This window comes from Myotis nattereri, assembly GCF_964212035.1.
Source record: "Myotis nattereri genome assembly, chromosome: 6".
In the NCBI taxonomy this organism is placed as follows: domain Eukaryota; kingdom Metazoa; phylum Chordata; class Mammalia; order Chiroptera; family Vespertilionidae; genus Myotis; species Myotis nattereri.
The window spans coordinates 22,286,561-22,312,511 of record NC_138081.1 but is presented as its reverse complement, the minus strand read 5'-3'; the positions used below and the strand labels follow the sequence as shown (position 1 = coordinate 22,312,511).

The 25,951-nt window shown below is 37.5% G+C and overlaps 1 protein-coding gene across 1 annotated transcript in view; it reads left to right on the top strand.

The window, feature by feature from the left end:
- The window catches only part of PKHD1 (PKHD1 ciliary IPT domain containing fibrocystin/polyductin), a gene marked incomplete at its 5' end in the record, with an annotated part of 392,126 nt that overhangs the window by 356,214 nt on the left and 9,961 nt on the right, over nucleotides 1-25,951 (top strand). The window contains 5 exons of the mRNA XM_081094978.1: nucleotides 3,434-3,569; nucleotides 4,592-4,679; nucleotides 12,659-12,766; nucleotides 19,148-19,306; nucleotides 21,347-21,469. Of these exons, the coding sequence (XP_080951104.1) occupies nucleotides 3,434-3,569; nucleotides 4,592-4,679; nucleotides 12,659-12,766; nucleotides 19,148-19,306; nucleotides 21,347-21,469 (614 nt within the window). The remainder of the gene's footprint in view (nucleotides 1-3,433; nucleotides 3,570-4,591; nucleotides 4,680-12,658; nucleotides 12,767-19,147; nucleotides 19,307-21,346; nucleotides 21,470-25,951) is intronic.

Here is a 25,951-nt window from a genome sequence, read left to right as displayed (position 1 = left end):
GTTAATTCGCACAATGCTATGATGTATTGTGATCACTTTCATTTCAGGGAAGGGGGAGAAATTGCTATAAGTCACCTAAAATGAGGTTGTCTGTGGTGCTGAGGTATTAATTGGGTGTCCATATTAAATGCAAAAGGAGCCCCATCGTGAAAGGAAAGTGGATGAGTGACTCTCTTGGCTGCTATTGACCTATCAGAAGAAGACAGTGCCCTTTTCCTTTGCTTTTATCTATTACAGTTTTCCCTATTGCGTGTCAAGTTGATGTATTATAAAAAATTCATTTGGTGACCTTTCACCCCCTTAGCAGATTAAACAATTTCACTTCGATGGCATCATTAACAGGACCCTGCATTTAATGATGATTTCTCTAAAAGGCCACGGAGATTCGATTTTAAGCTAACAGATTTATTGCACTATTATAACATATCGTAAAAAACTGTACCACCTACGGTCAGGTTTTAGGATAGAAACTGCTTAAGAGTTTATGTGGAGCTTAAAGTGGTATTACCTTGGGATATGCTGTAGCAGCAAGTCTCTGACCTCCAGTGAGATGCTGTTTACATTTAATAAGAGATGTTTGCTCACAATAAACTTTAAAGTGTGTCAGGGGCAGGCCTTTCAGCTGGTGTTCAGGCAGTTGGTTCCCGTCCCTTCGTCTGCAGACATCAGTGTTCTTGTGTCAGGATCTTTGATGGAGCCTTTCAGTTTCTTTAGCCCACGCTGCTGGCCTAAATTCTGTCCCGCACCAGAAAGCATTTAAGAACTAGGTTAGGGGAGAAATAGGAGCTGGTAACCATGTTAGAATTTTCCAATAACCTGGGACCCATAGAAGAATAGAAGTAATAGCATATATTTTTTTAAAATCTGTTATAAATTATTCCCTTTAAAAAAATTAAAAGGGGGCCTTGCCCACTCAGGTTAAGCAAACTAATAAATGGTGATGGGGCTATTGTGTGTTCAGTTTCCAGTGAGCATCTGTAGCACAGGTCAGAGCCTTAGCTGGGAGATGACCAAAGGGGGCTCTTAGGACTACTCTGCCCCATATCCCAGAATTCTCGGGGGGAGGGAAATTGCTTCCTACAGAAACTTCATAGTTCGTGATCCACTGTATTTCCTCTTTCTAGGATTGATTGTCACTTTTATCTGACATACACCTTCCATGCCAAATAAATATTTCATTCTTTTCTCCTCACATACATACACAAATTAAAATAAAAGGTTGGGAATAAAGTATCTGATTCAAGCATTTAATTGATAGCAGGATAAGATACTTTAAAAAAAAAAATCAAATCTTGTTTTTGTTAGACTTGACTTAAGTTGTATAGAGGATATGCCACTATGGGATGTTCTATATTAGGGTAATATATGTGATATATGATGTTTATCTTTTAAGTTTCCATTTAATTGCTAAAAATCTGTTATATGCCTATGATGTATAGTACATAATAGGCTTGATCCTATATAATAAAAGTCCAGCAACCAAAGGGCGGAACGATCAGAACAACCGGTTGATCAGTCACTATGACATACACTGACCAACAGGGGACAGACGCTCAACACAGGAGCTGCCCCCTGGTGGTCAGCGCGCTCCCACAGTAGGAGCAGCCACTCAGAGGGTGGGTCCACAGTCACTTGGGGCTGAGCACTGCTCCCACAGCCAGCCTATCCCTGCAGGCCATGCCCCAACAAGTGCATGAATCCCATGTACTGGGCTTCTAGCAGATATATAATCTATAATGTTCTTCTTAAATGTTTTTATTAATTTGAGAGAGAGAGAGAAAGAGAGAGGGAAAGAGAAACATCGCTAAGAGAGAAGCATCAATCAGCTGCCTCCTGCATGCTTTCTACTGGGGATTGAGCAGGCAACCTGGGTATGTGCCCTGACTGGTAATCAAGCAGGTGACCTTTTGGTGCAGGGGATGACACTTAACCAATTGAGCCACACTGGCCAGGGCTATAATGTTCTTTTAATAAAGCTATCTTAGTCATCAAAAATACCAAAGCTTTTGGAAAAACATGTTTTAAGGTATCATGAATTATATAACCATTTTATTTTATTTATTCTATTTTATGGCTAAGTCACATCAGCAATTAATGTGCCTGAAAGGGGTGAGAAACAATATAGCTCATTGGTAAATTGTTCTAGACCTCAGTCATGCATGTACTATTTGTAAGACCTTTGGCAGGTTACTTTAGTCCAGTGGTTCTCAACCTTCTGGCCCTTTAAATACAGTTCCTCATGTTGTGAGCCAACCATAAAATTATTTTCGTTGCTACTTCATAACTGTCATGTTGCTACTGTTATGAATTGTAATGTAAATATCTGATATGCAGGATGGTCTTAGGCGACCCCTGTGAAAGGGTCGTTTGACCGCCAAAGGGGTCGCGACCCACAGGTTGAGAACCGCTGCTTTAGTCCTTTTGGACCTCAGTTTCTTCATGTATAAATAAGAGTACCTACCTCACAGTGTCATTTTAAAGATGCGATGAGTTTATACAAGGAAGGCTTAGAATAGTACCTGGTACAGAGTACTCAGCAGATATTAATTATGAGTATTATTCTCCCCAAAGGCTTCATTCATTAAAATTAAAAGAAAAATCAGTTAATTCCATGGTTATTGAACCTATTTAGTGCACGCACAGTATGGAGATGACAAGTATGGAAGGGCTGTTGTGGGGACTAAATGAGCTATTCCATGTCTAACAGCTGTGCTGGGGCTTTGCTCTCAGGCGTCTCCTCTCAGCTCCCAGTGATGTCATCATGGTACCAGAATCAGCCATGGAGAAAGTATTCATACCATGGGAACTGGGAAACACTAGGCATCAGGGTCTTTGAGGGGAGAGCTGGCTCACTGGCATACTACCGAACATATCCCCACTGTCTAAGTCTTATAATCTGCTAAATTCCTTCACTGGGGTCTTTGGGGAGCTTATATCATTAAACTGTGATAAAAACATAAGTTCATAATTAGTGCTTCTGCCCCCACCCCCTCACACCCAGTCCATTCTTTACCATGGCTTAGCAAAGATTTATATATATATAAAAGCCAAGCAACCAGAACTATGGATCGACTGGAATGACCAGAAAAACCAGTCGCTATGATGCACACCACTTGTGCCCCCACCCCCATCCCCACCGTCCCCGTTCCTGATTGGCAATCCCCTATTGGGGGCGGGGGTGTCCAACCTCCCTCATCCCCTCCCCCCACCGACCCAACCCAATCGGCCCCCATCAAATTTGAGCACCAGGCTTCTAGTGTTAAATAAAAATGTAATTATTATTCAGTTACAATGTAATGTTCACTACAAAGTGTATTATTTTCTAGATTCAAAGGCAGATATTTTCACTGCTAATAATGGATTATGGCAAATAGCTACTACAGTAATATTTGTAAGCTTATGGCTTTATTCCATTTTGTTTTACATGTGCCAGAAATACAAGCAATTTTAAAACTGGGAACTCGATATATATTCGGCCCTATGCTCTTTCAGTCCTAGTCCAGCCTTCAGATGGGGAAGTGGGGAAAGAACTTCCAGTACAACCACAGCTCATTTTTCTGGATAAGCAGGTAACTTGTTCACGGGTGATCCTTAAAGCTGGGTCACATGTACTCAGTGCAGATTCCATTGTCATGGTACATACTTACAGAGTACCTCCTGGGTGACATTTGCTGCGCTTAGAACTTCTCGTGACTTCTGTCATCCTTCCACTTCATGGCCTGCTTTCCTTCTGCTTCATATGGATGCCCAGATTTTGATTAAGAGTAAAAATAAAATTTGGATAATTTTCCTCCCCAAGCAAATTCTTGAAGTAGATCTCTAATATCTTCTCGGAAATCTGACCTTCTCAAAGAGGTAGAACTATATCTGAAGAAGTCATTTCATATGCTAATGAGGGAATTCATGCCATCACATCTGCATTATAGTTTTGTAGGATTTTTTTTTGTAGGATTTTTTTAATCTTTATTGCTTTCCACTTTTATGTTATTTTAAATGATTTCTCTCATAGGTGGTTAAGCAAATCATTAACAACAGGTTTCACTGCCTAATTCTAATTTCAATGGCCATGCCCTCTGTTTCTATTTTATCTTTTCTGTATTTACTAAAGTTATGGAAGAAAATAAAGTGAAATAAGCTAATTAAATCTGCTTTCCACTCTTTACTTTTAAAATGCATTCCCTGACCTGTATGCAGAGGAACAGAGGCCATAGGACTGAAGTCCACATTTGCAAACCTGCACTTTGAACTCATCCATTTCTCTCCCACTTTCTTCTCTTGACTTTGCCTTCCTTAGTAACTGGCAGCACAGAATGCACTGTCCTCTCCTACAGACATGGCTTTCCTGCCTCCTCTTCACTGCTTCAACTTTTTCTGTAATAATATCCCTTCTCTTCTCTCAATATGCTAATCATGATCTATTCTTAACATGAGAAAGGAAATGCTTATTTATAATTTTTCTTTCTTTGTTTGGTTGTACTGAATTTGTACTTTATGCAAGATTATATTCTAAATTCTCTTCTTTTATAGATAATTTCACAGATTCTCTTCTGAATCCAACTTTTACAGTGGTTTTTCCCCCCCCTGTTCTCAGAATCGGAGAGTAGAGTCCTTGGGGCTGCCATCAGAGCCTTGGGCCATTTCTGTTTCCCTGGAAGGGACTTCAGATTCAGTGCTGAAAGGTAGGTATCGGTGACATTCCGAGACCTGTTACTACTGCATCTGCACAGAAAATGTTTGCCGCCATTAGGGATTCATAGCAAGGTCAGGTACACTCAGTATCTTCAGTAATTTGAAAGGACCATCCATCATCCCCACTCTACAATGCCAGTGTTTGTGAAAAGAAAGTTTGGCTGACAGTAAATACTTAAGGAAACACCTCCTCCTCTCCCCTCCTTTGCATGATGAAGGAGCATTTTTGTCATGGCCAGATCCCCAATGTGGGGTAAGGAGAAGAGCATGTCCCCTAAGACAAATGATTCTTTAGTACAGTGTCATGGACTGGCCCAGGGAGCAAGTCACCCATACAAGGTGGTTTCTATGGAGAAACACTGGCTCAGTGATAGGAAGAATAAATGGGATGGCAAATGCCAAACACCCAGCCCAGAGCAGAACCTCAAGTTCATTTTTCCCTCTCCACTTTTCTTTGTCTTCTGTGAGCTTCCTGTGCGGTCCGAGTACCACCGCTTTGCTTCATTTACTTTCCCTATACCATGTGCATGTGAAAATTAAAAAAAATACACATCATTTTATTTTTTACTTCTATGAATTTGAATATTTTAGATACCTCATATAGATAAAATCATACAATATTTGTCCCTCTGTGACTGGCTTATTTTCTTGGAATAATGTTCTCAAGATTCATCCAAGTTGTCACATATTTTAGAATTGCCTTTTTTTTTAAAGGCTGAATAGTAGTATTTCATTGTATGTGTATTCCACGTTTTCTTTACCTATTTGTCTGTTGATTGACATTTAGAGTGTTTCCATTTCTTGGCAAGTGTGAGGAGCACTGCAATGAACAGGGGGTGCAGCTATCTCTTGCAGTCCTGATTTAAACTCTTTGCACACATTCCTAGAAGAGGGCTTGCCGCATCACATTTCTATTTTCCATTTTGTGAGGAGCCTCCATAGTGTTTTCCATAGGCTGCACCATGTGCATTCCCACCAGCAATGCACAAGAGTCTGTTTTCTACATCCTCACCAACACTTACTGTCTTTGGGTATTTTGATAATACTAGCCATCTTAATAGGTTTAACATAATATCTCATTTTATTTTGATTTGCATTTCCCTGATTATTAGTGATATTGAGCATCTTCGCATCTTTGCATATACCTGTTGGCCATTTGTAGGTCTTCTTTGGAGAAATGTCTATTCAAGTCTTTAGTCTATTTTTAAATCATATTATTTGTTTGTTTGTTTTTTTTTTGCTATTAATTTGTAGGAGTTCCTTATATATTTTGGAAATTAACCCTTATCAGAAATACGGCTTGCATATATTTTCTCCCATTCTGTAGTTTGCCTTTTCACTCTGTTTATTGTTTGCTTTGGTATGCTTAAGATATTTAGTTTGATATTATCTCACTTGTCTAATTCTGTTTAAGATGTCCAAATGATTCACAGATTCAATTTAATCTATATCAAAATTTCAATAACATTTCTTACAGAAACATTTTTAAAAATTATAAAATTCATATGGAACCACAAAAAAATTCCAAAAGATAAAAATAATCTTGAAAAAGAAAAACAAAACAGGCATCACATGCCTGATTTTCAAAATATATGACAAAACTATCCTATATAATAAAAGGCTAATATTCAAATTGTCCTCTCGGAGTTCAACGACCGGGAGTTCGACTGCTCTCTATGATGTGTGCTGACCACCAGGAACGACGCAGAACAAAGGAAGGCCCCAACCGGCCCTATTCACCAGCCAGGCCTAGGGACCCTACCCATGCGCAAATTTTGTGTATGGGGCCTCTAGTCTATATATATAAAAGGCTAAGTGACCAACCATACATCTGTCTGATCATCCAACCAACTGGCTGGTACATATGACGTGCACTGGCAATTTAAAAATAAACATTGACTCTCACGCATGCGCGATACATATAAAGCTCTTGCTGGCGCCAATTGTGTGTAACACCAGAATGTATCTGAAGACCAACTATTGGCACTTTGTTGTTGATATATCATGTTGTTATTTATTAATCAATTTATATGTTATTTTCAGATATATTTTACTAATTTTATTTCATCTCTGACACTTCTATTATGGAGAAAGGATGAATAGCGATATTAAAATATTTTGTATTTTAATTTTATAATACTATATATACTATTTTGATATGTAATTTTTGGCAGTAACATAATTACCGCACGAATCTTTCTTCTAATTAACTTCCTTTCAATGTGCAGGAATCCATGCACCATGCCACCAGTATTAAATAAAGTAGTATGGTACTTGCATAAAGGCATACTTTATAGACCAAAGGAACACAATAGAGATTCCAAAAATAAGTCCATGTGCATATGGTCAACTGTAATCCAACAAGGGAGCCAAGGATACATAATGGGGAGAGGATGGTCTCATCAACAAATGGTGTTGGGGGAACTGGATATCCACAAGCTAAAGAATAAAGTTGGACCATTGTTTTACACCATACAGAAAAAAAAATCAATGAAAAACAGATTAAAGTCTTAAATATAAGACCTGAAACTTTAAACTCCTGGAAGAAAACAGATGAAAAGCTTGTTGATGTTGGTCTTGGCAATGATTTCATAGATATAGCATCTAAGCACAGGCAACACTAGCAAAATTAGAGAATATATTGATAACTTTGTAAAAAAATAGCTTATTAGATTGCTTATGCATAAACCAATTAAGATATTTTTATTGGTTTGGATTTTCTCAAACTTGTAATTTTTTTCCCAAACTTGTAAATGACTCACCTACCAGTACAAACATCAGCCTATCTACAAAATTTTTGGTTTCCAAGAAAAAGTCATTATTTTATAGTTATTTCTTGTCTACTCAGGCTATGAGTCTAAGCTCATGCACATGACTCTTGTAAAGTATGTGAAATGCTAAAATGTATAGGAAAAAGCCCATTATAGAAGTGCTACATCTTGCCTCTCCTGCTAATTGCATTTATTTTGGCCTAAATTATTTCTAGTGTCTGAAATATAACACCTGCCTCTCCTGAGGATATTGTATTTTCATTCTTTTGTTACTTGTCTCTATAAAAGGAAATACAAAATTGTTTTGATAAAGTTTCCAAGAAAATGAATTCTCATTCAACATAGTTTTTAATAAGTTAATCTCAGGATTTTTTTTAAATCAGTGTATTATTTAGCTTATAGTTTTTGTGCTAAGCTGTACCTCATCAATTCCAGAAAACAGGACTAGCCACAGATATAGCCCCTTTTGAAAATTTTTCTTGAGGAGCCAATCTACATAGCTGATTAGATATTTCATAGTCAAAACTCTTATTTAAATTTTGTTTCATTCTGTTGTTTTCTTATTGGAGCTATAAATTTGACTGCTATCTCTTTTCAAGTTGCCTTTCAACTATTTTGACCTGTAAATTTCCTACTCTATTAACTTACTTATTAAGAAATCAAAGCTTTTGCAGAAGCCGGTTTGGCTCAGTGGATAGAGCGTCGGCCTGTAGACTGAAGGGTCCCGGGTTCAATTCCGGTCAAGGGCATGTACCTGGGTTGCGGGCACATCACCAGTAGGAGATGTGCAGGAGGCAGCTGATCGATGTTTCTCTCTCACCGATGTTTCTAACTATCTCTCTCCCTTCCTCTCTGTAAAAAATCAATAAAATATATTAAAAAAAAGAAAAGAAATCAAAGCTTTTTGGCCTGTGGACAAAAATGATTTTCTCCCAAACTTGTATAGTTACTCTCTTCATTGCCCTGCCCACTTTCTCTTTGCATAACACATTTTCAAAGACCCAGATGTTGCTGCTCATTTTATGAGAATCGCCTCATAGACTTTCCATCTTCTCTATACTTCCACTCATACAATCAATATTTTACTCACATTGGTGAAAGTAGCACCCGCATTGCTGACTCATATTTGTTCTTCTTGGTGATTTCTTTGCTCAAGCAATTAAATCTGAAACTCTTTGGGTTTAAAATCTCAAGGAAAGAGGATAGCCCAAAATGTTCCTTGTACAAATTTGAAGAAAAAACCCCACATTATTAAGAAAGTAAGGTAATTAAGCAAAGCTATCCCAGGTTGGCTAATGTGAAAATGAAATACTCAGAACTGCATTATGAGTTAATTTTAAACTGTCTGCTTTGATGATGTCAGTCTGTCCATTCTTCAATGCCATTTAGCTGTTGCTGGCATTTTGATCTGGAATACATCAGCTATAACAGCAATTCTGATCTTAACACAGCAGCATAAAAATATCAATTTTCAGCTTTTTTCATGTTCTATATCAGTTGCTGCCACCTGACTACTGAAACTCACCTACACCTATCCTCTACTCCATACATTCCCCATATTCTATGCTCCATCCACACTTCAAACGATACACACACTCTTGCCCTCACTCCATATCTGTCATTGTACTTTCATGCTTTTGTAATAGAATATCATAGACTGGAGGGCTTATCAGTGAAGAAATTTATTTCCCACATCTCTGGAGCCTGCAAAACCCAATATGAAGGCTCCAGCAAATTCTGTGTCTGGGGAGGGTCCACTTCCTAGTTCATAGACACTTCTCACTATTTGTCACATGGCTAAAGGGCTAAGCAAGTTCTCTGGGGTCTCTCTTATAAGGGTGCTTAATTGCATTCATGAGGGCTCTGCCCTGATGACCTAATCACTTCCCAAAGGCCCCACTTCCAAAGACCATGACATTGGAGATAAGGTTCTAACACAACCTTTCAGTCCATAGCAACGCCTTACCTATACTCCATAACTTACCTAGTATCTCATTTATACTCACTGCCTTACTCATAGTCCATATCCTTATTCATACTCCATACTGTGCCTATATTCTATACTCTACCTACACTCCATAACTTTACTCCTATTCTATCACTTACCCATACTCAGGCCCTTCTTCATACTCCATGCCTTGTATTCTTTTTTTTTAAAATATATTTTATTGATTTTTTACAGAGAGGAAGAGAGAGGGATAGAGAGTTAGAAACATCGATGAGAGAGAAACACCGATCAGCTGCCTCCTGCACACTCCCCACTGGGGATGTGCCCGCAACAAAGGTACATGCCCTTGATCGGAATCGAACCTGGGACCCTTGAGTCCGCAGGCCGACGCTCTGTCCACTGAGCCAAACCGGTCAGGGCAACCTTGTATTCTTTTTTAAAAAAATATTGTGGTTAGGTACCCAGAACATAAAGCTATCTTAACCATTCTTATATGTATAGTTCAGTTACCTATATTTTTTTACCTTACCCATACTTCATGCCTTACTTATATTTCATACCTTACTTATCTTCATACCTACTCATATTCTATACCTTATTTATACTCCATACTTCCCAGTATTTTATACATTAACCATATGCAGTAGCTTAGTCATACTCCATACCTTACTCATATTCCATACCTTACTTTTGTACTGTACCTTACTCAGACTCCATACTTTACTCCTGATACTTACCTCCCCAAATCTTTCATTATTTTTCTTTTAGTTATCCTAAGGATCTGATCACCGACTAGCTTAGAATTTTATTATGATTATGTAGAATAAATGAAGCATGAAACTGCTTTTTTATTCTATTAACACCAACTCACACGAAACATGGTGACTCACCTGGATCAGTATTGTCATCATTCTTCTCCTTGGGAGGTATTTGGGAAAGTATGAGGAACATGCTGAGGTTGTCTTCTATGCACACTGTGTGTGTGTGTGTGTGTGTGTATGTGTGTGTGTGATGTAGGGAATTCATCTTGTGCAGCTTTCTGTGTTTAGAGAGCCCACATCACCAAAACGTTCTTTCATTTGATTGAAAGTATCTTTTAAAACCATCATGAAATAGTTCTACTTAACTTCGGAAAAAATGGAACCCAATCCATTTGGGATGGATTATGTAACTTATTCTGAGTATTTCCTGGAGAAAATCAAAATAACAACAACAAAACTATACCTATAGATCTAGTGTAAATCTTTTATTTTGCAATTTAACTTCATGTTCTTTAGTCTCAGTAGACCTTCCTCAGTAAAAAAGAGATTATTTCTTAAAAAGCAGATTTACATACACAAAAACTATTATTTAAGGGCCTTCCAGATCCTTTGGTAATTATAAATCCTAGTTGTAGGGAAAAGATGTTCTTAATATTTAAAAAAAAATAAAGTGTAAACATTAATGATATAGTTTGATATAAATATGTAATAGTTTGCTAGTTTAGCTAGAGGTGAGAGAGATGGCATGGCAGAGAACTTGAGCTGAAAAGGTGTTTTAGAAACCATATGCCATGCAGAAACACTCAGGTAGCAATCCCTAGTTAAGTCATGTAATCAATTTCAGTTTTGCACAAGCCCAACACCCCATCTCGTGGAAGTTCCCGCAGCCAGTACGTTGTTTATACCAGCTTGGTCAGGGAGCCTGGCAATGGCATTGGTATATTTTACAATTATCATTCCAGAGATATGATGAACCCTGGAGTAATGTACTGTACTTGGCAGCAACTGCCTCAGCTTTTGAGCGCATATGCTTCAAATCTGAGAATATCATAGATATATATGGGAATCTTTGTAGAGATCTCTGAGGCAAGCTGGTATTTAACACAAAAGCAAACCCATTTGGAGCTAAAGCACTTTCCATTAGGCAGTTTGGCGGCTGTTCTACGAGGCAGACTCACTGTGCTCCACGGACACATTTCGGTTAAATGCTGCTTTGTATTCCTCCAAAGATGGGAACAATAAGGACGTTTGTCAAAGGAAAAACTGCAGCAAACGATTTCATGTTGAACATCTGTACTCTGCAGTTCATTGTTTGCAAGAGTTTATGGACCATAATTTTGATGCATATAGGTTTTAAAGAGTATAAACTGCATTTATCTTGGGCGCCTATCATTTATTTTAGTCTTGGCTTATTTATTTCCATTTTTTTCTGGGCATTTTATTTATTTTGGTACTCTGACGAGATGAAGGAAAAGATGATTCCAAAAAAGGAAGTTTAGTTAGCTTTGCAAAATTGATGAGGAAAGACAATGTTTTCACCAAAAGGACTGAGCAATTGAATTGAAATATGTAACACTAAGCATATTATATCTTTATGATACCTTTCAGCCTTAAAAGATCTCCAACCAATTTATAAACTTTAAGAACACTCTCCTACCTCATTGTCCATCGTACCAATCACAGTGACTTTTCCATAGTGACTTTAGTAGCAGCTGTTAATTAACAAAGTAATTTGAGGATAGTGGAGTCAGAAGACTAATTAATGGCATTGTGAAGGTGAGTCTGCCTGGAGTTGTCTTCTTTCACTTTATAAATGGATGGCCCATTTTTAGAAAATGTGAGCTTTCTTTTCTGCATTTTATTCAGGGAAACCATAGCCCAGGCAATTCAAGTTGCTAAATCTTTATCAGTCATGATTTGAAGCATTGCTGAAGTCTTGATCAATTGGCCTAACTTTGTCCTCACATAAAATATAGAACCTTTGAATAGAAGAGAGGCAGAGCCAAAAAACTGACCACCTAGGAAGACAATGGTATTTCTTTCTTGAGAGACATTTAATAATAAATTAGTGGAGATACAGCAGTGGTTAAGAATGCTAACTTTGAAATTAGGCAAATTTGGGCTATAAGCCCAGTACTAAGTAATTTAACATCTTATGAGCCTATTTCCTATTACCTAAATAATATAGATATTAAAATATTTTATACGTTTTTATGAAGCTTATTTATAATGTACATATAATGTATTTATAATGTATAGAAAGCACAGTGTCTGGTTAAGCTTTCAATACATGTTAGCTGTTATTACTGGATTATTTGGTTCTAAGACTTGTCTAAGACTTAATCTGAGCCTGATGGATTTAGTAACCTCTTTAATTAAAAAAATAAGTTTCCTTTATTGTCCAATTGCCTCTCTATAGAGAAGACTCAAATGAATTACTCTTGAGTAGGTAACTAACATTTACTTTTTGTTTTTGTGTTCATTTGTAGGGTGTACTCAGGCAGAAACTCGAGATGGTTATGTGAGCTTCTCCAACTTGGCAATTTTGATCTCTGGGTCAAATTGGCACTTTCTTTTTACTGTCACTTCCCCTCCAGGTAATTTCAGCACTGTGTGTTTTATTATCTGTTTGTTTTATTTAAAAAATAGCCCCTTCTCCTTTGTCATTGGAATAGCTCTTATCATGAATAAGGAGTCATCTAAGTTTAGAGAAAAACATCAATTGATTATATTATTAAGGTGTGAGAAGCAAGAGCACACGTAGAAGTCTCAGGAGAATCCTGGTAAGCAAGAATCCAAATGTCCATTTTCCTCTAGCTGTTAAAATTTTCTTTGAATTTTCTACTTTATAAAAATATATATATGAGACATTTGATAGCATTGGGTTGGATACTAATTAGAAATTTTAATTTACAGAAAAAAAAGAGTCCTGGGATACAGAGTATTATGAATTCTTTCATTTCTGCCCTCACCCACTGCCCGCCTCCCCCCAAATAGCAACTATACCCATTTAAAATCCTGTTGTTCTTTTTTAGAAATATAGATATTAGCGTGTGTTACTTGCTTATATACTTTAGTCCTTCTTGAAAAAACATTAAAAAGAAATTTCCCTTCTGAAGTATTCTTAATAATTTTTATTTGTTAAAAAGTAATGCTATCCAACAAGTTTATAGTAGGAAACATGTTAATTAAACTCCAAAGCCAGAGGAGCCTATGTAAAATACCTCTCTCTCATTCCCATGAAGGGTAGAGCTGAGCGTCCAATTTCCTCCATCCTCTTTTTAAAGAGTTGAATTCTGATAGAAACACAGAGCTTCCCACTTAAAAAAATAATTTAAATATCGCATGCATTATTTGACTTTCCAGAAAATCCACCTAAAATAATTTGTAAAATACTAACATTGCATTTGAACTGAAAGGTAGAAATTTACAATCAATTATTAATTTTGGCCAGGGAAGTTAGTCTGATTCCTAAAACATACAGCTATAGAAAGCAGTTCATGTACAGGTGTGATAATGCAAAGTTTTGTAAAATGCATTAGAGCAGTCATTATTTCATTGGGACCTCTTAGATATTGGAAATGGCAAAGGAAATAAAATGTGTTGATGTGAGGTATCTTAAGCCCAACAACAAATATTTAATTAAATCCAGACATTAGTCTTCCATCATGAAACATTCAAACTGTCATAGTAAACTTTTCAATACGTTAAAAATGTGGCTTTCATAAAAATATGTAAAGAGCACTTGTCAACAGTTATTGAACTCATAATGAGGGATCCAGGAGGACAGCAAAGCTGTTAAATTACATGTGAGGGATGTAGATCAACCAGGAAGGAGCTGCTGACATAAGTTTGTTAAATTGGATACAGGACAATAAAACTATAGCCTTTGAAGTTAGATGTCTACAGATATCCTGTGCATCTTTACTGGACAAAAATCATTTGCAGCTTACAAATCTTGTATTAATTAAGCCTGATCCTCAATTAAATATAAAGTAAAGAAAAATTATGTTCCAGAGAATTTGATAAATCTTGGATGGGGCTATTTGAAAATGCTTCAAAATGACATTGATAAGATCTGAAATCCGGTTGTCCCTTAATTCCAAGTTTTGGACCATTTTCTTCACAAAGAGAATATCTTCTGTGGTCAAGTAAACAAGTATTATTAATTGTTTTAGGCCGATATTCTTTTAATATCTATGACAGTGTCCTAATTTAAGTAGAGGTTCATGGGGAAACATGATCAGGGTCCTTGACCATGGGATTCCCAAGGATATATTTTGAAGGATAGTTTGTCCTAGAGACTTGTCTTTTAATTTCCTTGGTGGTTAACTAAGACTGAACATTTTATGAGGATCATTTTAAAGAATAAGTTATAAAACCAAGTGTACAATGTGGTCCAGCTTCTCAGTAACACTTTGACTTTGAGTTGAGCTTGGTGTTCACTTTGACTAGGTTACTAGTTTACCTGAGGTGCCACCTGTAACTTGTAAAGTAGACTGCTGAGGGATTACGGTTTTTCTTTAGCCATTTTCCTTAAATCATAATTCATAATGTTCAATATCAAGTCTGTGAGGTGGGGCTCTGTCAGAATTAGATTACAAACATTTAAATTAGCCCAGCCGGCATGGCTCTATGATTGAGCATAGACCTATGAACCAGGAGGTCACAGTTTAATTCTTGGTCAGGGCACAGGCCCAAGTTGCAGGCTCAATCTCCAGTCAGGGGCGTGCAGGAGGCAGCCAATTAGTGATTCTCTCTCATCATTGATGTTTCTATATCTCTCTCCCTCTCCCTTTCTCTGAAATTATTAAAAATATATTTTTTAAAAAGTTTAAATTAGAGGAGAGTAGATGGAAGATAAAAAGAAAGCATTAAAAGGCCTGCATTTCTGTGAATCCTTATTGTCTTCACGTTTCATGTGTTTAAGTTTTATTCCCATTCCCTCTCCTTTGGCAACCATCAGCTTGTTCTCTATACTATAGATAGATATGCTTCTGTTTTGTTTATTTATTTGTTTTGTGTTTTTAGATTCCACGTACAAGCGAAATCAGAAGATATTTGCCTTTCCCTGTCTGACTTACGTCACATAGCATAATACTCAATAGGTCCATCCATGTCGTCACAAATGGCAGGATTTCATTCTTTTTTATTGCTGAATAATATTCCATTAGATATAGCAAATCTTCTTTCTCAATTCATTTCTTAAAGGCCAACTAGATTGCTTCCTTATCTTGGCTATTGTCAATAATGCTGCAATAAACATAGGGGATATATATTTCTTGGGATAAATACCCAGGGATGGAATTGCAGGATCATATGGCAGCTCATCTGTTAATTTTTTTGAGGAATTTTCATACTGTTTTCCACAGTGGCTTCACTGGTTTGCATTCCCACCAACAGTGTATAAGGATTTCCTTTCTCTGCATCCTTTCCAGCACTTCTTATATGTTGATTTATTGATGATAGCCATTTTAACAGGTGGAAGGTGCTATCTCATTGTGGTTTTAATTTGACATCATATTGATTAAGAGTGAAGATACTGAGAGTAACTCCTTGTTTCCCACTATATCAATTTCTAGTGCTAGAATCATTTGGGAAAGCAGCTCTTATTCCCATATTGATAGGACCATCAGTACCAGGCAGTTTTGAGAACCAAGGCTCTGGATTTCCTAACCATTTCTTGGAGCTATGAAGTTCTTAGGGGCTCCCCAGGGGCTTCTGTGCTGGGAAGAGAGTGAGGGAACCAAGGATGCTTTCCGCCATCAGCCCAGAAAAACTATTGCAGTTGCCATTTCCGTGCCTGAAGTACTCTTGCTCCAGAAATTCACATGGCGTATCCTCATTTCACTCAGGTTTCTTCCCGCTGACACCTCCTCAAAGAGGCTTTTCTGTACCATGTTCTCTACAGCACCGTCCCCAACCCTGTTCCCACCTCCAGTCATTCTGTCTTCCAACCTCACTTTAGTCCTTGTGGCACCTCCCACTACCTCGCATCAGAGTATCCCTGGATTTGCTTGTTTGTCTACTGTCTGTGCCCTGTGCTGCATTAGAATGTAAGTTCCAAAAGACACAGGGATCCTAGTGAATTCTGTTATATTCTCAGGGTGTAGTGAAACATCGCACCTCATAGGCACAAAGATTTATGAACAAGTAAGTATACTGAGATTATGTCTAAGATTGCATTTTAAAAAAATGTTCTGCTGCTAAAAATATTTGAAAACTGGCGGTCTGCAATCTTAGACCCAGGTTACTGCTCTAGGCATGTAAACAGGTCTCCCTGACTTCAGGCCCTCAGAATTTTCCCTTCTATAAACTTCATTGCCTTCAGAATACAGTTAAGGGCCTTTTTGACTGACATTTAATGCTCAGCAAATTTTGTCTCAAGTTCTTTTGAGCATTAATTCCCAGTATTTTCCGGCATTAATTTCTTAAATATCAATTGATCTTTTCTTCTTTCTGTCTTCATTTGCTCAACCTTCAAAGTCCCACTTAGACACTCTCTTCTCTGGTATGCTTCTTCTGATCATATCAATGCCACGTATCCTTCCAAAGCAATTCATTTGCATTATTCGGTGGCATGTGTCACATTCTGTCTTTTTATTACAAACATTTGTATGTATATCTAATTTCATTTACAAGCTTGTAAATACTTTAAGAATGAGAACAATAACTTATCCACTGAGCAAAGATAATAATCACTGAGCAATCATTCGAAAATGGATAAAAGAATGAGGAATTTTGTTTCTACTTCTTCAAATCCCTAGTAAAACCTATCCCCCATATCCGGGCTGGATTTATTTTATTCAGATGCCCATAAAAAGAAACTAATTGATAAGAAACAAGCCAACTTTGTCTTCAGTAGAACCATATCTAGCTAATTTGGTTATGGTAGCTTTGGGACTGAGTCAGCCAGGAGTCAAGAGACTAAAGATCTGACTGTGGCTGTCAATCAAATTGTCAGGTTCAACCCAAGAAAAGCACAGCAAAGAAAAACATGGTGTTTCCCTGACTAGAGAAAATAAAAACTATTATTGTCTGAGTGATTCAGATGAAAGAAGAGATTTTGGATTGATTTGTTTGTTTTGAATAAACTACTTTAATGCCAACTATAACTAACTTGTGTTCTTAGGCAAGGTTTTTTGTTTTGCTTTGTTTTTTAATTGATTTCAGAGAGGATGGGAGAGGGAGAGAGAGATGGAAACATCAACGATGAGAGAGAATCATTGATTGGCTGCCTCCTGCATGCCCCCTATTGGGGATTGAGCCCTTAACCCGGGCATGTGTCCTGACTTCCAGGATTCAAACCCCGAACTCCTGGTTTATAAGTTGATGCTCAGTAACTGAGCCACACCAGTTGGGCAGGCAATATTTTTTTCTAAATATTTTATTTTTTGTGAGCTAAAATGGACAGGATAAACTACTCATTTTTAAAACATGCCATTTGATAATTTTTGATGAATGTATATTTCAATGAAACCCTCCCCACAATTAAGATAAACATATTTATCACCTTCCAAATTATAGACAAACTTAAAATTTTCATACTTAATATAATATCCAGTAAAATTTATCTTTTTGGTATATATTTTTATGACTTCAAATACATGTATAGATTCATGTAATCACCCCCACATCAGGATACAGAAAATATCCTTCAAAAAATTTTCCTTATGCTTTCCTCTGTCCTCACACCCTCTCCTCCCACTGACACTAATCCCTGGCAACCACAGATCTGATTTCCATCGCTATAGTTTTATCTTTTCTAGAATGTCATATAAATGGAATCATTCAATGTGATATGGGCTTCTTTTACTCAGTATAATACCTTTGATGTTCATCCCAGTGGTTTCACATTGTTAACAGTTTCTTTTCTTTCCACCTTCCTTTCTTTCTTCTTTTCTCTTCCTCCCTCCTCCTCCTCCTCCTCCTCCTCCTCCTCCTCCTCCTCCTCCTCCTCCTCCTCCTCCTCCTCCTTCTTCTTCTTCTTCTTCTTCTTCTTCTTCTTCTTCTTCTTCTTCTCTCTCTCTCTCTCTCTCTCTCTCTCTCTCTCTCTCTCTCTCTCTCTCTTCCTTCCATCCTCCCTCTCTTTTTCTCCTCCTCCTTTTCCTCCTTTTTCCCCCCTCTCTCTCTCCCTTCATTTCTCCTTCCTTCTTCTTATTTTTCTTTTTCTCTTTTTGGCTGAGTAGTATTTCATCATCTGGATAAACCACAGTTGATTTTTTCATCCCCCTGTTGAAGAACATTTGGGTTGTTTCTGAGTTTGGGTGATTATGAATAGAGGTATTATAAATATTTGTATACATATTTTTATGTGTATAGACAAGGTGTTTTTTTTAGATTCTTTTATGCTTTGTTTCAAAATAATAAGGGAGTAAGCAGTCAAAATGTTCAGCCTATTACAAGTTTGAGATGAAGTCTTAGAAAAATTCACTCCGTAGAGTTACCCATTTTGTTCCATCTTTCATAGCCAAGTGGCTCAGCTACCATGCTTTACCTCCACTTTTCCAGATAACAAAATTTGCAGTTCTCTTGACATTTGAAGTTCTCTTGACCCTGTAGTAAGAGTCTTGGTGCCATGTCTTTTTGCTACATGCCATATTTTAAGTAGGATACATATGTCACAGCAAGTAGCTTCACACATTCTAGAACTCAGAGAATTTCTATTTTAATTAATGGAACATAAGAATGAAACTGAAATTTTGCATTGGTGGAGAAGGTAAGACAGAATAAAAGGGAAGAATTGGAAGAATTCCTCATCAATGTTTGACAAATTAGAGAGAACAATTGTAAGTTGTCATTGGAATTGGATTCCTGTATTTCTTTAATAATACAAATCTTGAATTAATTTTAGGTTCATTTATTTTGTCATTTAATTCAATAAATATTTATTAAACCTACTAAGTGTTGTAAGCATATTTTCCCACAATGTTATATTAGCACAGTTATTATTGAGACTTTTTTTTTTTTTTTTACAGGAACCAATTTTACGACTCGATCCAGGCCATTCACCATCTCACCTGTGACTCGGTCAGAGAAGTCGACCATCATCCTGTCTGCCTCCCTGTGCTCAGTGGTCTCGTGGCTGACTCTTTGCTGTCTGGTGTGCTGTTGGTTTAAGAAAAGCAAAAGCAGAAGTATGTAGTTTTTTTTTTGAATGAAAATACTGGAGGAACAATGCCATTATGTATAACATATTAGCCTTTCTTTTACTTCCCCAAAGAAAAGCATTTATGAACTTTTGCAACATATTAAGCCACATGTAGCTAATTTACTTAATTCATACAGTAAAGATAAGAATTGCCTAATCTTAAATAATAATAGCAATACTACTAAAAGTTCAAATTTATTGAGCACTCGCTATAGACCAGGGTCTAAGTACTTTAGATACATGAATTTATCTAATATTCATAACAGCCCTATAAAATAGGTACCAAATACTATGTCTATATTATGGAGGTGGACAATGAGGCCCAGAAACACTAAGTTACTTACCCCACGGTCCACAGTCAGGAAGAAGCCAGGCAGTTTGGTTCCAGATCTTATTCTCTGAAATTCTATGCTCCACTGCCCAGGGAACCCTCCAAAGATGAGTCTGGGAAGGGGAATGCCCTCTTCTCCTTCAAAAGAGGGAAGAGAGTGCTTAGTGTTTTATTTTTGTTTTCTCTAGGAGCATAGAAATTATGCTCTTAGACATTTTCCCATAATCAGTCCTCTCTCTCTCTCTCTCTCTCTCCATGGAAAAATCACTGAGGAAAAGAAGTTCTGTAAAAGAGGCTTCTTTCTATCTTTTATTCTGTTCTTAGAGTGTGGGAGAAAGAAAAGCAAATCCCTTACTCTACCCAACCTAAACTCTCAGCCAATGAGTGGATGAAACACTTGTGATAATAGGAGGTATTAGGAAACCAAATGGATATGAGTGAATATATATAGAGGTAAAATGAGGAGAGGCAAAGAGAGAAAGTCGAAATAAAGGAAGGAGAATGGAAGAAGCTTGGTGACATGACTGGAATATTCACTATTTCAAACCAGCTTCAGACATCCCTATCTCTCTCCTTGTCATGATGGGTCTGGGCAAACTACAAGGAAACTTCAGGATTCATGGTCTTTCTTAGGAAGAACAAGATCTCCTCACCCTGCGTAGGTGCCAGTGATATTTTGAACCCCAAGTTTTGGTCTTTGTTTTCAAATCTAAAGTTCATTGTGTTTGTGTGTGTTGCTTTCCTGTTTTGAAAGCAAAGACCTTTCATAATTTTTAATCTCATGTGACTCTGTGAAGTAATTTAATTCTCATCCTCCCTTTTATAGCTAAACTTACCAGCCTTGGAGGGACATACACTAAGCTCTGTTCACCCCATTTCTTCTCTTTTGTTCCCCTAGGTCTAGAGGAAGCTTCTTTCTACAGTTACTAACCCATCAGTTACCCAGTGTCCTCTTTTTGTTCTTTGAACTTTTCAATATCTGTGGGCACATTTCTCTGTATTAAATTCTCTTATTGTTCTGTGTGAACATAGACTCCTAAATTTCTATTTAAAAATTTAAAGTGATCAGGAGGAACTTTATGCCGGGGGTGGGGTGTGGGGTGGGGGGATGTATGCAGTAGTCAGCTCTTTATATATTTTCCTGTACTTTTCAAATGGCTAAAATTAACATTTTAGAATAAAGAAAATTGTTCTCCCTGAATGTTTCTTTGCAACTTCTTGTGAATTTATAATTATTTCAAAATAAAAGGTTAAAAAATATTAGTAACATTCTATGCCAGCTCGGTCCAATAAAAATAAAACATGAGTCACAAATGTGAGGCACATAATGTAATTTTCTAGAAGCCACTTAACCCAACATATCAAAATTTATTTCAACATGTAATAAATATTAAAATGTTATATATTTTACTTTTGTTTTCAAAATTAGGTGTATATTATACATTTATAGCACATCTCAATGCTAACTAGTCACATTTCAGGTGTTCAGTAGTTGGTAGTCAGGGTTGGGATTTTGTTTCTTTATTTCTCTGGATTTATTATATGCATTCTATTGTATTTATTTCACAATCATTTTGGGAGGCATCCAAGGAAATATCTTAACACTTAGGGCCCATTTACAAATTAAAATGTTATTTTATTCTGAAAAAAACAACAACAACAAGAAACATGCACTTCCTTTTCTCATTAATTTAGAAATAAAGAGTGAAGATATTTCTGCATCCCAGACTAATGATCAAAAGAATCATGTCCATGTCTCATCTAAACGCCAAGGATCACAGGTAGAGACTGAAAAAGAAGACCCCATCGTGGGAGAAGGTAAGCTGGGACAGTGGGATGATCCCCACCAGAGACACGAAGTGTGGATGACCCATAGCCTTCCTCTCTCCCTGGCTGTCAGTTTCTGAATGAACTTAGCATATAGGCCTTTCTTTCAGTCTTTGTTATTTCTCAAGGAAATTATACCCTAGCATAGGAATCTGCAAGGATAGCTGATCACTCATCTATTAATCAGGTATTAAATTTGATATTTATATTTTCTTACTTAGTAGAAGATTATTGGCTTACCATTTGAATTTGTTACACAGAGAAAGGGAAAACCAGAGTTGAGGCATATAATCTTTCCCTTAGCTATTGCAAAGCTGCCAGTTTGGCAACAGTATTGAATTTGGGACAGAAGAGAGTGTAGCTGCCAAATACCAACTATGCAAATTAGATTGAATATAGAACCCTCAAGAAATGAGTCAGCTTTGTCAAGATCTGCTCTGTTGCTTAGTTGTTCTTTTCGCAAAATGGATTATCTGCTTACATTGTACACTATACCAAATGACATTGCTTGTTATATTGTTAAATTGCCATTAGATTGGTGCCAAGCAGACAAAAGATAGGTATTTGCTTCAAACCAATGTTTTGCCCTTGTCCTTCTAAGGATAAAGAAAAGAGAAAGATAGTGGACATATCACAAAATCCATTTGCCAATAGATGTGGTGTATGAAAAATATTCACATAATTTCCATGGATCTAAAACATTTTGAAACATATGCTCTAAAGAGAATATTTCTATTTTTTCTAATAGCCAATTATCATGTTTTCTGCTTGAAAAGGAATATGAATCTTAATGGTTCTGAGTGCATGCTTAACCAAAAAATAGTAGTCCAATGTTGTTCTGCCTCAATCTAACTAGTTCAATGAATTCCAGTGTGTGTGTGTGTGTGTGTGTGTGTGTGTGTGTGTGTGTGTATCAGTTTGTTTGCCTGTTTGTATTTTTTCCATGGAGAAAATGAGGTTATTTTTATTTTTTAACAAATTAGTCAGTAATACTTCAGCTCCTGGACTTCCCCAAAAGGTGGAGGGGGAGGTTAGGGGAGTTGGGGGGTGAGAAGAATGGAGAGAGAGAGAAGGGGAATTCTTTCTAGATTCCATCTAATACTGCTTTAACTTTGGCTTCTGGAAGTCTTTTTTATTGCATGCAAATTCAGGACCAGTATTTCAAAACAATCATCTGAACTCAGCTCTGTGAATGAAGGATAGGGTATTTAGCTCTATTCTTCAGGGAATGGCAACAGTGATGCTAATCTCTCCCCTAATCTAATATGGCCATCTCTACATGAATCTCAGTTGCCCTGCTGAACTTAACTACATTAGACAGTCCACAATGCCTGGGTGTTTTATTAGGGAACATTTTTTATGTGGTGGCTTATTAATAAATTATCTGGAATGAGACAAGGGACAGGGCTCCTGTGGAAGGGTTTAGATGGAAGAGATGGGAGTGTCAGAGAGGCCATTTTATTAAGGCATCCGAGTTAAAAATAGAAAGATGTGTTGTATGAATCCTCCCCTGGGGATCATAGCAGATTTTTTCCTCGTCTTTTAAGGTTTGTCCAAATCTAAAGAGCTTTGTTTCCAAGGCAAGTAATGAGGCATCTCCTGCTTTTCTTTGAAAATTATTACCAGCTACATAACACCTAATTATCGCTAGCTTTAAATAAATTTGGTGTTATTTCATTATTTCCATAGCACTTTAGTGTCCCTGTTCCCTCTGTGTTTTTAAACTTTCAGCATTTGCTCATAAAGTAATTGGCTATCTCTCTCATAAGCTCTTTGCATTCACTAAGCATTGCCATAGCTCTAAAATTATTTAGCGGATGGAATTATTTCTGCTAATTATTTCCAGTAGATTTAGACTGTAAACTCACCATGTTATGGCTTTTACCAAGAATTGTATGGATGCAATCTGCGGGGAGCTAGAGAGCTGTCATGGGGAAAGAAGGGAGTGAAGCATATATCCTTCGTATTTCACTGTTACCAACCAGGTTTTGGACATTACAGAGCCATCTGAGCCGGCTTTTAAAATTCACATTTGCTCTTGTCACTCTGCTACTCAGGAGATTTAATGAGTTTCCACTGTCGATTGGAGAGGCAGGAGAATGTGACAATTCAGGACATGAAACGGGGTTTCATCCTGATTCTCTTGTTGACGTACTTTGTGGCCTCAAACAAGTCCACTGGCCTCTCTGTGCCCTTCAGTTTTCTCATCTGTAAAGCTGGCAAAATACTGCCTACCTTTAGGGTGGTTGTACCGATGAAGTGAGTCAAAATCAGTAATGAATACAGAACAAGTCAGCTGTTATTTATTGTTGTTTTAAACTGTTACTTAAGACTGAAAGCCCTTCAAAACCTGACTCTGTCCTGCCTTCCGAATCTTAGTTTGGATTTCACCTTCCTGCCCCCTGCTTATACCAGTACTCACCACCTAGCTCACTCATCCAGGGACTTGTGTAACACCTTCCCACCCACTTGCTTGAACAATTGCTTCCAATTGGATGGTTTGTCTTCACCTGTTAAAATCTACTCCAGCTTTTATGCACCACCTGACGTGCCTCCTTATTTTTAAAAGTCTTCCCCACTCCTCTTCACCTCACTGAAAATGAGTATTTTCTCTGTGGGCTCCAAGCATCCTAAAGGCGTGCCTCCACAGTAGTACTTATGATTTTTGGAGTTCATTGCACATAGATGGCTCCCTGTTCCCCCGGGTCAGTGGTTCTCAACGAGGGGCAATTTTGTTCCCCAAGTAGGGTGGCAAACGCATCCTGGTTTTCAGAACTTTCTTAGTTTTAACCTTCAAAGTTTGTGTCCCAAGAACTCCCTCAGTCCCAGACAAATTAGGACAGTTGGTCATTCTACCTTCAGAAGACATTTGCAATATCTGAAGACCTTTTTGTGTCACAGCTTGGGGGAAGGGGATACTGCTGACATCTAGTGATATCAGGGATACTGTAAACATCGTACAATGCACAGGACCACCTACACAATAAAGATCACTGGACTTAAAATGGTCAATAATGCCAAGGTTGAGAAACGCTGGCAAAAGCTATTACTCATCTTTGTAACATTTAAGTGAGAGACTTCTGGAATGACTTAGTGGAGGCAATTAGATTTTATCAACCAATAAATATATAAGTATTTATCTACCTCCTGATATTTATTTAGTACCTTATAATGTCCTCTCCATGCAGTTACAAAGCTGTGATATCAGGTCCTTGGTCCATTATAAGCTTCAAATATTGTTGGGACACAAGCATAATATTTTAGGGAAAATGAAAGAAGAATTCCGAGCAAAAATGATTAAGTCCAATGCAATCACATCAACAAGGTGTATTTGAAGAATTTAAAGGAAAGAAAAAATACCAAAAGAGAGAAAGAATATCATTATTCTATGTTACATGTTTAGTTCCTCTAGCTCCTAAATTATACCACACAGTTTCATCTCATTTGCTAAGGGCTTTGGTTGTGTGGTTTGCACAAACCCAGGTTTACAGAAATGCCAGGACGGGTGTCAGCTTTGCTTTGTCAATGTTCAATTTTTGCATCACTCCTCAACTGTTCCCTTTTCTCCTAATTTGGTGAAGGGCCCCCAAATCTCCTACACCTTGGAATTAACTTTAACCTTTACCACTGCATGCCTTTATTTGCCAAGTTTTATCAATTCCACCTTTGCCATGTCTGCTTTTTGTCTTATGCTCTAGTTCATGGGTATATCTTTAGTTCAGCCTCAGTTAGTACACTCCTTGATGTCCATACCTCCACATCCCATCGCATTTCCCTCCAGGAGAGTATACCCCAAAAACAACATAGCCTCCAGGTTTCAAAATTCACCTTCATTATTCAGTCAACAGTAGTTAGCAATGGTCTATCATTCTAACACCCTATTTATCCACATATCTAATATGTTCCGTTCCTTCCAATCACAGGTCAAATATTTTTTCTCTTTTTCAAATTCTCTTATGTAAAAGGGATAGTCTTTTTCTGTCAACTTTTTCATATCCTTGAGAGTCTCACTAGATTTATCGAGGATCTCACTAAATTTATCGGCGGTTTCCATAAAATTCTTGAAAAACCTTGTAAATGTGGCCTTGAACTCTATATCCAGTCGTTTGCTTTCCTCCATTTCTGTCATTTGTGACCTGTTTCTTTGTCTCCGCATTTTTTATGCTTCCCTGTGTTGGTAGAGTGGTTTTGTGTGCTAGGTGTCCTGTAGGGCCCAGTGGCTCAGCCTCCCCAGTTACCTGAGGTGGACACTCTTGGTGTACCCCCTTGTGGGCTTTTTGCACAGTCTTATTGTAGTTATGCCTTGATTGTTGTAGGATCACTGGGAGGAATTGACCTCCAGGCCAATTGGCTGTGAGAATCAGCTGTGTCTGCAGTGGGAGAACTTCTGTGCTGAAGACACCCTTCTGGGGCAAGACTTGCTTCAGTGGGGTTTTGGTGCTCACTGAGTCTGCACCCTGAGTGTGTCCCTTA